This window comes from Gallus gallus, chromosome Z (genome assembly GCF_016699485.2).
Source record: "Gallus gallus isolate bGalGal1 chromosome Z, bGalGal1.mat.broiler.GRCg7b, whole genome shotgun sequence".
Classification (NCBI taxonomy): domain Eukaryota; kingdom Metazoa; phylum Chordata; class Aves; order Galliformes; family Phasianidae; genus Gallus; species Gallus gallus.
Window position 1 is genome coordinate 52,305,993 of NC_052572.1, and position 14,155 is coordinate 52,320,147.

The 14,155-nt window shown below is 39.9% G+C and overlaps 1 protein-coding gene across 8 annotated transcripts in view; it reads right to left on the reverse strand.

Moving 5' to 3' along the window:
- The window catches only part of LNPEP (leucyl and cystinyl aminopeptidase), a 53,336-nt gene that overhangs the window by 28,542 nt on the left and 10,639 nt on the right, over nt 1-14,155 (reverse strand). For 2 of the 8 annotated variants that reach the window (XM_046905711.1, XM_046905713.1), the window contains exons 2-4: nt 8,038-8,144; nt 4,550-5,390; nt 2,282-2,420 (exon numbers count right to left, since the gene is read on the reverse strand). In XM_046905711.1, coding sequence (XP_046761667.1) covers nt 2,282-2,420; nt 4,550-5,367 — 957 coding nt within the window. In that variant the 5' untranslated portion in view covers nt 5,368-5,390; nt 8,038-8,144. Of the gene's footprint in view, nt 1-2,281; nt 2,421-4,549; nt 5,391-8,037; nt 8,145-12,525; nt 12,779-14,155 lie in introns of those variants that run through there. The other 6 variants (XM_424862.8, XM_046905710.1, XM_046905712.1 and 3 more) reach the window with 5 other exon arrangements.

The window sequence follows — 14,155 nt, forward strand, 5'->3', positions numbered from 1 at the left end:
CATTGAATCTTTCAGTGAAGAAGTGAACAGCCAATAAAGTATTCTTTGGCCTGGTTTAAACCAAAGTGTTTGCAATCCCATTAAAGAAAAGGTTGAGAATCACCACATACCCATGAAAATAAACATTCATGCAATGTGAGCAAGATAATATTTCGCAAAGGCATAATTATTAGTTTGGATTTCAACTAAATCAGCACCTGAGCCTTTGATAGCCTTCAGGAAACTAAACTGCACAGTGTACACGTAGGTTTCATCAACATCGAGGGTGTAATTTTTTTTTTTAATTACTGCTTAGATTAATGTCAGTATTAATGAGTTTCTACTGAGTGATAAATGATGATAATGTTTTTGATGAGAGACAACTTCATTCAGAGACAGACTAGGTAATGTCAGCCTTGATGAGCTGTCTGAATGAATTACGCTTCTGTAAAGCTTTCTTCAAACACTTAATGGCATTAATCATCACCATAAAATACAGATATGCTCATATAAAATGATATGATCATATAAAATTTTAACTGAAAGGATCTAGAGTTGGAGGAGTTCCAGATCCTGATTTGAATTCTGGAGTTGAGGCTTTGTTCACAGCCTATTTCCCTTTGCTAAGTCTCAAAAGCCCATCCTTCCACGTTAGGCATATCTTTCACAAGAACTGTTCGTAGTTACACAAATTATGATGAAGACATTCTAATATTTTGCAAATGTGCAATATCAGCAAACATATAAACCTCAAAGGGAATCTTAAGGGCTGTTGAGACTATTTTAGTTAACAACAAAATTCCTGCAATGGCTTCTTTACACTGAGCAAGAGTCACAGAATCACTAAGGTTGGAAAAGACCTTTAAGTTCATTTAGTCCAGCCATCCACTACCACCAGTACTGCTCGCTAATCAATCCCATAGCCATTCAGCTGTAACAAAATCACAGAATGACAGGGATTGGAAGAGACCTTGAAAGATCATCTAGTTCAATCCCTCTGCAGGAGAGGGAGCAGGAACACCCAGATTAGGTCACACAGGAACGTGTCCAGGTGAGTTTCAAATGTCTCCAGAGGAGGAGACCCCACAATTTCTCTGGGCAGCCTGTTCCAGTGTTAGTCACCTTCACTATGAGGAAGTTTTTTCTCATATTTATGTGGAACCCCCTACATTCTGGTTTGCATCTATTGCCCCTTGTCCTATCACGGGATGTCACTGAGAAGAGCCTGGCTCCACCCTCCTGACACTCAGCCATTACATCTTTATAAACATTAATGAGGTCACTCCTCAGTCTCCTCTTCTTCAAGCTAAAGAGACCCAGCTCTCAGCCTTTCCTCTTAAAGGAGATGCTCCACTCCCTTAATCATTTTTGTGGCTCTCCGCTGGACTGTCTCAAGTAGTTTCCTGTCCTTCTTGGATCTAGGGGCCCAGAACTGGTCACAGTACTCCAGATGTAGTCTCACAAGGGCAGAGTAGAGAAGTAGGAGAATCTCTCTCGACCTACTAACCACACCCCTTCTAATACACCCTAGGATGCCACTGGCCCTCTTTGCCACAAGGGCACAGTACTGGGTCATGGTCATCCTGCTGTCCACCAGGATGCCCACGTCCCTTTCCCCTACGCTGCTCTCCAACAGCTCAGTTCCCAAACTATACTGGTATGTGGAGTTGCTCTTGCCCAGATGCAAGACTCTACACTTGCCCTTGTTATATTTCATTAAATTTCCACACCTCCCTTCCCTGCCCCACAGCTCTCCAGCCTGTCTAAGTCACACTGGATGGCAGCACAGCCTTCTGTCATATCAGCCACTCCTCCCAGTTTTGTGTCATCAGTAAACCTGTTGACAGTGCACTCTATTCCCTCATCCAAGTCACTGATGAATATATTGAATAGTACCGACCCTTGAGGGACTCCACTACAGACCTCCAACCAGATTCTGTCTCACTAATCACAACTGTCTGGCTTCTTTCCTTCAGTCAGTTCACAGCCCACCTTAATATATATATATATATCCATTACACAATGTGACACTCTGTATATCCCTACGCAACCCTACATTGTGCAGTGCGTTTAACAGTCTACTTTTCTTTATAAAGATACTTAGTTCACATCCTTGAGAAACATAAACTTTTTTATTATATAAAGTCACAGAGTTTGCAGTTTACCTTCTCAAGTTCCAACATGTACGTTTCTGTAATTTTAAGTTAAACCTCTGGACTTTAATGCAACGAATACAATGCAAGCACTTAAGTGGATTACCTAGAGGACTGCTCTACAAAAACTCCCATACAAAACTAAGTACCTTTGGCATATTCGACAGAGTGGAAAGTTTCTCATCTCTCTTGATCCTGATTGAAAAGGTAGCTTTAAGTGCTGGTTCATCAAAGCATGGAAAAGCAGATCTTGCAGCAAGAGGCTCAAACTGAGTTGCAGCAAACCACCTAGTGAAAAGAGTAAAGAAGAGCAAATTAAGAACAGTCACTTTTCCTCCACAAACCTTGTAGCTGCTTGCCACAGAAGAAGCTTTCCAATCTATACATGACATGGTTAGTCCAGCTAGAATAAACGTTCCCTTAGGATTACAAAGAAAAGAGTTCTTTGAAATCAAAGAAATATATTTACTGGAGGACTAATCTCCTTGGTTGTTTTTTGTTTCCTTATCCTACACCTTGATAACATAACTACATAAAAATTACTAAAATATGTCACACAATTTCCAGTAGAAGTGAATTAAACATTAAAAAAAACTGAAAAATTGAATTAGTGACTGTGCACACTACATGAAAGTTTTGACACCTCAGCAGCAAACAAGACTGCAGGGAAGCTCTTCCATCTAACTGCTGCACATTTGCCTTTGGACACTCCCAAAACTCATCTGTCTTCCTGCTCCCTTTCCTGCCTACTGGATGCTGTGTAAATTCATGCACTGTCTTGCCTGTAATACGTGTCTTATCATGTGAGAATCTCTCAGTGGACTACGTTCCTTCTCAAGCATTTTGATATTAACTAGCTGCAGTAAGTAAAACTTTTACTAGAGAGCATCTGCGATTGAATTCTGTTCCTGAAGACAAGAAAAGCTTAAAACAGACCTCACCCATTTGACTTCCATTTACCAGAGATACAGAGGAAAGAATAGCGTTTTCAACTGCTTTTTTTTTTTTCCTACTTAAACCCTTCTACCAACTTCCCACAAATTTTGAGAGTTACATTTTCTTCTTCCCTCCAGCTCCAACACTGTGGACCTACCCTTTTCTGAGGAGGCATGCTGCTGCCTCTCTATGCCTGCTCTCTACGCCTATTCTCTTTATGCCTGCTTTCAACTTCTTACTCCCATCTTTCTTTTCAAACATCATCCTGATGTTGGTACAGGAAGCTTCAAATTTTTTTCACCTTTACCCCAAAGGGGATGCAATCTGTTTACGGTGGCTTTTGGTTTTTGCTTTTTAATTTGCATCACCTTTACACTGAGACATTTTATTATTTATGAAAGATGAGCAATCCTTGAGGGACTTCAGTAATTCAAACATTAGCAGCATGCAGATATTACATATATCTCACTGGAAAGATTATAACCAAATTTTAACACTTTTCTGCTGTAGTCTTCAAGGAGTCTCATTCAAAAAGACACTAACAGCTTACTGAACGGTCTTCTTTAAAGTCAGTGAAAATAAATAAAAATCCAAATTTGATTTTTTCTCCAGAGGATAATTTCTGTGGTGTTAATTATGAAGCTTATCTTCTCCTTTCAAGAAACAAAACCCATTCATAAGCATTTGGGGCACTTCTGTACAAATTCTCTGCTGATGCGAAGATTTGTAGCACTGATAACATCTTATTCTTGCTTTTCACCTCAGTCTCATGTCACTAATTTTTTTTTTTTTTTTTTTTTTTTTTAAACTTTAGGTCTTGGTATTTTTTAGCACAAGCTGCCAAGGATTTCATATCTTTATTTTACCTTACAGCTGTTTTATGTGCTCTTTACAACAACTTCCCTGTAAACAGAGTGAACTGTCCTGTCCTATACTGCTCTGTTTCCAGAAAATCTGCATGGATTATTCTGTGCTAACAAAGGCATGAACAATCTTAAGCACGCGATAAGCATAAGGAGTATTTGCAATAAGCGGTGGTCGGCAGCTACATTCTCTAATCTTCTTGGTAAAAAGCACTCCCCGCAACAGTGGTTGTATCAACAAGAAAGAAAGAAATCAAAAATCAAACAAAAAGCGATGCTAGAGTGCCATGTGGAGCTCATAGGAAACCACATTGAACTGAGGAAGAAGCTGCCCTCACTTAATGAACTCACCCATAAAAGACAGTTTTCAGACAGTGCTGATTTTAATCACTGTTAAAAATCTATCTCTATAGCAGCTTTGCAAAGTGTCAACAACATAAGGAAGAAATTTGATATATTAAAAAAAAAATCTCCAGAGTTAAAACATCAGAAGATTTTTCATAGTATTCAGTAGGAACCAGTTGCATAAAACATTCAACAGAAAAAGTTAATCTTGTTATTTCTATCAAAGTACAATCTAGAAGCAACATAAGAGAAAAGCAGCATTTGTGTACCTACCTTTGCTTAGAATTCTCATCCTTGTAAGAAACCCTGTAAAAGCCATAGTATGTATCTGATAAATTAGAAGAATATTCCAAGTTGACAGTGTAATTCTGTCCTGCAAGGAGAGATTCGGGAGCCATGACTGCAATCTGATCATGCAATGGATATTCCAGCAATTCAACTGCCTTTTCTTGACTTCCTCCTGTTGAAGTAATAGTTGCCTTGGTGATATTTAGTCCTGAGCTGTGAAGCACAATCTTCTTAGTTACCTGGGTGACATTAACCACTATCTTCACAGAGCCTGTAAATTTCAGGGTAGTTAGATTTGGCTGCAAGTCAAGATCATAATGCAGTGGTACTACATCAGAAGGAAGTCTTATTTTTGCCCATGGAAACAGCTTTCCATTGGTTGCCAAAGGGTATATTAGTTCCATTGTACGATTTTTTTTATGGCAGCCTTCTTTGGTAAAGGTACATTTGGGAAGAAGATAAATCACCATTATCACTGAAACTGCAATCACAAGAACTCCAGTGCAAATCAGCATGGTCCTCGTAGAGGGCACTGAGCAAGAACCATCTGGACTTTGTCTATAGACAGACATGTTATTCCGGAGACCCGAGCTTCTGTTAATGAAGGACATCCCCAGCAGCTTTGCTGATGACTCATAATCCTCTTCATCATCATCCATTTCATGCTCCCCAAGGCCACGCACCAAGAGCCGTGAGGTTCTTGGCTCATATTCAACTTCATCGGGCTCCAGGGGGTGTAAACAGGGCTCTTTTGCCAAGTCAACCACATCAGGCTCTTCCTCAAACATACTGTTTTCAATCATGTTTCTGGGTAGCTGAATCTGATCTGGAAAAGAAAACAGAATATGTTAAATCATAAACAGAAGACATGATATAATAAATACTTAAATGACAGATCACTGAGGTAAAGAATGGGAAAAGCTTTCACTACACATACTATCATTTTACTTTCCTAATTTGTTTCCACTAAACATATCCATGTTTTTCTGCCTACTGTAATTCCTGTTTCAGTATCTTGCCCCTTTCTGAACTTCAAGAAGCTTCCGTTGCGCATACTCAGTTGTACCTTGTATCATAATTGGGAATCAGCTACATCATAGAATCGTACTTTCAGCTCACTGATACCATTGCCTTGGTTGCATTTCCTCTACTCAAATAATTCTTCCTGTGTTCAACTAAATTAGGTATGATGGAATAGTCTCTATGTTGCAGGATGAGCTATAGGCAACCAGAACAGTTCTAATGGTGTTTTAAGATTCTAGTTCCAGAGTTCTTGTTAGAGAAGACCTGCTGACGTATTAGCAGTTACACAAACAAAATATCCATTTTACATTTAGATATTTTTTATACACACACCAAAAAAAAAAAAAAAAATCTGAATTTCTTACATGGCAATGGGAAGATGACTGTTCAAATTGATCATTTAAGATCTAGCTTATGCAACCCTTAAAACTGTCCGGGCAGGTAAGAAGTTAAGTCAGAGCCAATAAGACAGTTAACATCCATAATTTTTTTCCATAAGATTCAACAGGTCACAGAACATGAACCAAAAATGCAAACTAATTTCAAGTTTTACTAGCATCAGACACCCTCATATTCCACATGTAGTTTTATTTCATGAAAACTTTTGATTATGTCTGTAAAAAGTAATCTCATATAAAAAGTTATCTTTCAGCTAACCCACCCAAGTGAAAATGGAGAAGTTAAAGACACTGATGGGGAGAAGCGTATACAGGTTATTGGACACAGTGACACAAAAATTGCTCTATCAGCAAGGTTTTTTTTCATAATGCGTTTCATCTAGAACACTGTAAGCTACATAGAAGGAAGTTGACCGTTTTTTCTTAGGGCACCACAGAGATGTTTGAAGAACAAAACAATTCATTTGGGAAAGACGTGTATATGGAGATTTCTCATACAGAATGTATAAGAAATCTCATTAATTTTTCAGGCCTTTGCAATCTAGTTAATATGAATTAGTCCCCTTTCACAGGACTAAGCAAAGAGACTAAGCAAAGAGACTAAGCAAAGAGACTAAGCAAAACTGTCAAACGGTAAGACTTCAGATACAAAGGTCTACTGCTAGTTGAATAATAAGCACATCTCTATGCTCCATACTGCTTTCAGACTGAGAAAGATCTTTGAATCTATAAACATATCAAAAAGTAGGTTAATTTTACTACTCGACTTCCTGTCGAGAATATACTAACTGCTGATCTATATATAGCCAAAATATTAGCGTACCTATACATTATGGATTTGATGCATGTTGCTAAGGTCCTGTTCAATATTTGCGGTTAACCATAGAGTAGCTTGGTTTGGAAGGGATTCTGCTATGGGCAGCGCTGCCACCCACCAGCTCAAGCTGCCTTGGGCCCCATCCAACTTGGACTTGAATGCCTTCAGGAATGGGGCACCCACAGCTTCTCTGGGCAGCCTGTGTCAGTGCTTTATCACACTCTGAGTAAAAAATTTCTTCTTAATATCCATTTTCAATCTACCCTCTTTCAACTTAAAACCATTATCCCTTGTCTTGACACTGCAGGTGCTGGTAAAACGTCTCTCACTGTCTTGTAACACTCGTTTAGTACTGGAAGGCTGCTACAAAGCCTCCCCCGAGCCTTCTCCTGTGCAGGATGAACAACCCCAAATCTTTCAGCCTTTCTTCACTGGAGAGGTGATTCTTTTTGTGACTCTTCGTAGTTTTCTGCCACTTTCAGAATTAAACTGACAAACTATTCAGATACCATCAAAATAAATAACAGCTTCAGAAATTGACTGGAAAGGCTTTAAAAAAAATTGAGAGGGGTTAGGGCTGTTGGGGGGGAAAATACTATAAATCAGTAAGAGGGAAGTGTATTGGTCAGCTGAACAAGTGACGTGGAGATGGATGAAAGAAGGGAGTTTGCCAGAGTTCAGATATACCTGCTTATACTTTGTCCCAGTGTAAATGTGCTGTCCTGTCTATGAGTAAGATTGTAATGGCACAGGATAGTTTGGAATCTATCCTGAGGTCATCTAAGGAGCTGAGGAGGTCATCTGCTCTAACCTTCAGGCAAAGTAGCTCATAGAACTTCTCATTATAGTGCTTGCGTTCAAGCCTTCAGCATCTTGGTTCACTTCAGCAGTCCAACACTATTTCTGTGCTGAAGACTGTGTACTCACAGAGCACAGAGGACAGAAAGCTAGGCTGTGAGAAAGAACACACAGACAAATTTGTGGAGAAGAAAACGCAGACAGAAGAGTATTGTGCAACGGAAGCTCTTTCAGAATTCTTCCACAATCTACTTCTAGCAAAGTTTCTTGTTGCTTTTTAAATCTGTTGGCTATCTTCAATCAAATCTGAAAAGAGATTGAAGGATAAGCAAATTCCTCCGAGTCCCAACCCAACCCAGTTCCAAAACAACCAGCTGCTATCAAAAGATGCCCAAATTAATATCTGCTACATATGAAAGGCAAGTATTAGGACTCACATCTTAACCACTCCCAAAGGCAGCAGCCACTCAGAGCACTGCTCCAACCTCAGCCATGGCACATGCTGCTGCATTGCCAGCAAGAGAAGTAGAGGACAGGGGAGGCACTGCAGAGGGAAGGAGGAGAAAGATAAAGAACAAACTTCTAGCAGAGAGTAGGCTTCATTAGCTCTGCTTTTTAAAGAGCTTATTTTCCAACAGGTTCCCTCTAAAGCCAACTACCTGAATATTTTCAAAGTTGCATGCAAGCACTACTAATTCTTGAGGTCAAAAATATGAAAAATCTGAAAGAGAAACTAAGAAAAACTAGAAAAGCAAGGCAATTCACAGTTTCAACAGCTATGATAATTTCTAGGGAAAACAACAGTAAATCTAATTTCAGTGGAATTTTTTGCAAAATTTAAAATAAAACTTTTTTTTTTTTTTTTTTTTGCAAAAAGTGCCAGCTTTTTCAGTTTTGCTAGTACCAAGAGAAATCAAGAAATTTATGACCACAAATTGGTTATTCCGTTATCGATTAAAATAATGTAACCCAAATAAAATCCTCTCTCTCCACAAGATTCAAGGGAAGCAAGGAGGAGCACGGTGTTCATTATAACATCCTCACCATCACAACTCAAATTATGTAAGAGAAACTGAAATACAGTACTTACAAAGCTGACACTGACACTACATCAAATAATAATTCTGTGCAAGGAATGACCCCAGGATCAGCTACCAGCATTCAACAACGGGGTTATTTATCAAGGGCCACAACAATTTTTACGTATTAACTTTTACATCCAAGTTTTGAAGTGCTGAACTTTTCTTAGCAGACAAAACAGCAAATGTTATCAACAAAACACAGGACTTTCCCCCTTAGGGATGTTCTACAGCCAGAGAGCAGCATAGGCTGGAGCCTTTCAGTTCACCTGCACACTGAGGACTCAATGAGTTCATCATTCCTTTTTTGCTAGCCAGCCAAAGATAAGATGACTGAAAATGTGATCTCATTCTAGGTTTGTGCCACTCCGAGTACTGAGGTTGGCAGATCCACTGCAAGGACTGTGCACCCATTTCCAACAGCAGTGCACAGAGGAATGAACTTGCCCTTCCTCACCTAGGAGCCTGGGTTGGCCAAGCACTCTGAACCAGCTCTTGCCTTACTCCAGTTTCTAAGCAGAGGTTCCCTTTTCTTCTAAATCTTCTCCTCTAGGTCTCAGCTCTGCCTCTGCTATGTCACCTCAGCTTGTCACTATACAGGCTGAAGACTTTGAAGACCTTCAGAAATAACCAGAGGGCTACAGTGAGTCCTTGGACTAGGTGCAGGCTATTATTTTTTCTAAAACAGACTTCTGTGGGGTTTAGATTCTGTGTGCTAAATATATTACAAACAACAAGGACTGCTTCAAAAGTAATTCCTCCTATTAAATGTTGTTGGCCCACGCCATCAGAGGCGGATGTTGGTGGTATGTCAGTAGAGGTGGAAGCTTCCCACCAATGTCCCATGACGTGTTGTTGCTGTGTGACAGAGCAGTGTCTGATGTGGAAGTGCAGATGAAACAAAAGTGTCTCTGAATCCCCCCATGCAGGAGGAAAAGGCACCCACTGACATTCATCAACACTTGCTGAAAATTTCTGGAGAACAAACAGTGGATATGAGTACAGTGAGGTGTGGGTGGTGCATATCAGCAGTGGCAACAGTGACAGTGGGTCATGTCCACTGGTGCTGATTGTTATGTGTAGCATGTAGGCTCTTGTTCATTGCTGGTGGAAAAGATTAGCTAATGGTTGGGCCTGTTTTGAAGAATAGTGTTTTTTTAGTTGAGAATTTGCTCTATCAAACTTTGCACTATATGTATCTGTCATGGTTTCCATGGAAATAAATAGGAGGCGTTACTTTTGGAGCTACCTACGTGCAATACATACATACAATAAGTGAACATCTTGTTGCAGAGGCCTTTCTAGTAATTAAAATGCTTGCAAATGCAAAGGTTTGAGCAAGTATAAAAACTGATACTGTAATCTCACAGCACATAAAGAAATTATTAAATGTAGCCAGAAACGTTTTTTCCTCCTTCTCTCTCTCACAAGCTCTACATTTGCAGAGCTTCCAAGAATTCCAACAGCTACCACAAGGCAGCAAGGCCCAATAGAAAGGATGCCAGTGAAGGACTCTGATTACCCTTCTGTAACACTGTGGTTTTAACCCAGCAACAGGTCAGCACTATACGTCCACTCACTCACTGATTCATTCCCCAGCAGAATGGGGGAGAAAAATTGAGAAAGCAAAACAAAGTAAAACATGTAAATTCAGATGAAGATTAATAAGACCAAATGGGAAGCAAAATAATAGCCACAATATATATACATAAATACATAGATGCATATATGTATATACATGTATATATATATTTACGCAACAAGCAATGCACAATACATTCACTTACCACTTGCCAACCAATGCCCAGTCTGGCCCCAAGCAACAGCTCTCCCCCACCCCCCTACACCCCAACTACCCCCAGTTTCTTTTTCATGACACCATCTACTACAAAACATCCCCTGCCCAGCTCTCCTGGCTCCACCTGCTCACAGCTCCTCGTGACCTCCCACACTCCTTGCTGGCAGGGCAGCACAAGAAGCTGAAATGTCCTTGAGAAAAGGGCTCTCTGCAACTACTAAAATATCACTGTCATCATCACTGCTCTCATCCTAAACACAGATTACACCAGCACTCCCAACACTACGAAGAAAATTAACCCTATTCCAGAGGAAATCAGCATACATATCTGCTAGTTTGGAATACAGTTTCTTTCCACTGTGTCTCTGGTTTTTGCCTATCCTCTCCTGAGCCTATGGCACACTTTGCAAAGTGCAGAGCCAATTACGCCCTGTGACTGTACTAGCTCTTACATGTGCCTGACACAGTGGAGCTCCAGCTTTGCCAGAGCTCTCAGGAATACCATGATAAATGCAATTTATCATCAATTTATATCAATAAATATCAAACTTCACAGTCTGCATGAAAGTGAATTCCTCATCTTAGGAGACTTCTAGCCCTGAAACCTACCAGACTGCTCTATGCGCTGATAAGCAGCATGTATTCTACAGATGACAAGTCTAACTTTCTAGACTGAAGACATCCAAAACCCTGTGTGTACACATTAGCAGGTGCGCAGACACACAGGAGAAACCAAAACTTTTGTTATGAAATTCACTCTTTAAAATACAGAGTGATCTTCACCACTGGAGTGGTGAACGTGCAAAAATTTAAGTTGCTTATTTTCCATTCTTTTGCTTTTGTGTTGCACACTGAAGGGACAGTACTTAAAGTCATCACCTGAATATTGCATTACATTACTTCTCCTAGTGTATAAATATCAATCAAGTATAAAAAGGGACACTATTCAACAAAGCAACACTTTTTAAAAACAGAGGTTTTGCAGGGAGCACAGCAGACAATTTTATCTTACAGTGCTTTTTTTCTAAAAGAAAAATGAAGTCACATACACCGTATTACTTCATTGTAACACAGATGTCATCTCTGCTGTTTCTACAATTCCAGTTTCGAAGAGATCTCTCCCTTGACAGCTATGAGTGAATTTCATATTACTGATCACAAATAAAAATAAAAAAACCTCAAGCTTGTAGCAGTGCTGTGGTGTGCTGAATGCACCTTTGCTCTCAGAAGTAAAACCTCTAAACCTTGCTTCAAACTGCCACATCTCGGTTTATGATCATTGTTTCCGATCACATCAGTTTAGTTCTTCCTCCCAAAATGTAAACTGTCTCCTTCACTGCTACGCTTTGAGCTGTCTCCGATTGGCCTGTTAAGTATATATATTACGTGTTTGCTGTTTAAGGGAAAAAAAAAAAAAAAGACAAGAAAACTCAATTGATCCTTCCAAGCCACCTTGTTCAGCAAACACAGCTGGTACCAGCAAACATCAATTCTGACTGAAGTTTTCCTCTCTTCTAAGTAACTGTTACATGCATTTATTTTCCTCCTGGGCAAGAAATTATAATTTAATGCTATACAGTGCAATTATTTGCTGTTACTAAAATAAGAAAGCACACGATGTCATTCATGAAAATTAAAATCAGCATCTATCCACAGTGAGAAAACATACACTTACAACAGTCAGACAGCTTAGAAAGTTGTCAAACAGAAAAAGTCAAACAGCTGATAGTATTTTGGGAAAATCAGAAATCCTACTTGAAATCATTTTGCCTTCATTCCACCATCATTTATTTCATCTGCCAGCTTGGAGACTGAGCAAAGAGAATGGAAGTCTTTTTAAAAAGAAAAATCACATGCAGCACAGCGCACCTGAGAACAACCTTGCACAAGTAGAATCAACCAGTCCAAAATTTACAGGTCAGATCAGAAAACCCAGTCTGTCAAAAAACTGCAGTTCCCAGCACTACTGGTTGTTTGTGCACAAAGAAGCACTCAGATACCCCCCATGCACTCACACGCACACAGCAGCTGAAGTCCCCGGCACTTACGAGATCTCCAGAAGTACAAGCGGAGGGCTCAGCAGCTGCAGCACAACCAGAGTTCAGCTGAACCACCCCTCTCCAGACATGGAGGATCCCAAAACCAAACCCACAGCCCCTTCATAAAGAACGGGATAAGGCCTGTTGAATATCCCAGCTCTGCAACTCTTCTTCACCTGAATGCAGGTTTATAGCCCCATCTTCCACTTGTGGGAGGAAAACCATGAATTGCCAGCTCCTTCAGAAACGACGAGCTATCCTCAGACAGAAACACGATCAGCACCAGTGCTGCGCATGAGATTGCATGTGCTCATTAAAGGTTCGTGCCAGTTTTCTCATTATAAATAGAACTAAGGCATGACTGTAAACATTTGCTTTGGATGGAAATATCTATGGAAACATTACGTGCTCTGTTCTGAATTTTCAAGCTCCATGTTGTTTTCTGTCACTGTACAGCAAACCAACAGACACAGGAAGCATTCAGAACTGGACATCAGAGAGGAAGCTTGAACCACTTCAAAAATGGATTATGGATTTTACTCACTAAAAACGGGGTCTGACAAGATTCTCTAGACTCCCATGAGTATTTCACTTGGCTCCAAAGCAATTAACACCTACAGTCAAAAGCTGCTGAGCCAACAAAAATTGACTGGTTCCGTTATGGTGAGAAATATGGTGCAAAATTCAAAGAGCAAAGCAGAAATGCAAGTTCCTCCTGAAAACAGTAAAATAAGACAGACCCATATCAGAATAGCAGGCCAGGTGTCCAAATGTACCTATTGGTTTGGAAATACAGGATGAGATTTCCTGAAAGCCACTACCAAATGAGCAACTCCACTGTCTGGAAAAAGGACAGTGAGTACCCAAAAGTCACACCAAGACAGTCTGCTAAAAAGCCCTGAAAGTTAAGACAAGCAAACAAAACTAAAACACAGTGTGTTTTATACTGCTGCAAAGTTTTAGAACCCCACTGAATGTATGCACGGATCTGGACTCTCTTCTGATGACTAGTGAGAGCTGCACACAGAACTCCCACTTAAGGACTTTATGCACTGCTTACTGTGTTTCCTCGCAGACTGACAACAGCACTCTGCAGCAGTTTGTGACACACACTGGTTTGCTTCATGATGCTTTCAGCATCAGAGACAGTAACGAAAAAAGTCACAAGCCAGTACAAAACCAAATACAAATGAAGGAATGGTGAAAATGATGGAAGCATGTACCACAGCAACATAAATAATGTCCATGCACACGCTGTGCATGATGTAAATATATCAAATGTTTTTATTTAAGGAGAAAGAAGAGAAAAAGAGAACACATCAACAGGGTTAAAAGTGATGATGCTACTACTCCTAATAGATCATATCTGAATTTCGTGACATTTGAAATCCAGTCTCAGATTTAACATGACTCTAATGTAACCTTCATAAATAGCATAGCAAGTTCTTTGTTTTCAGCAGGGACGGCTCAGAAGCAACTGGCAATGAGCAGGGACAACTTAATAAAGAGCTCACATACACACAGTGTTATGTTCATAATTTAATTTTCTCTTGAATATGCATAGTTGACAAAACCTACAGAAGAGGAGATTTAATCAATATTCAAAAGAGATTCTACTCCCCCATATGTTACTAAGCAC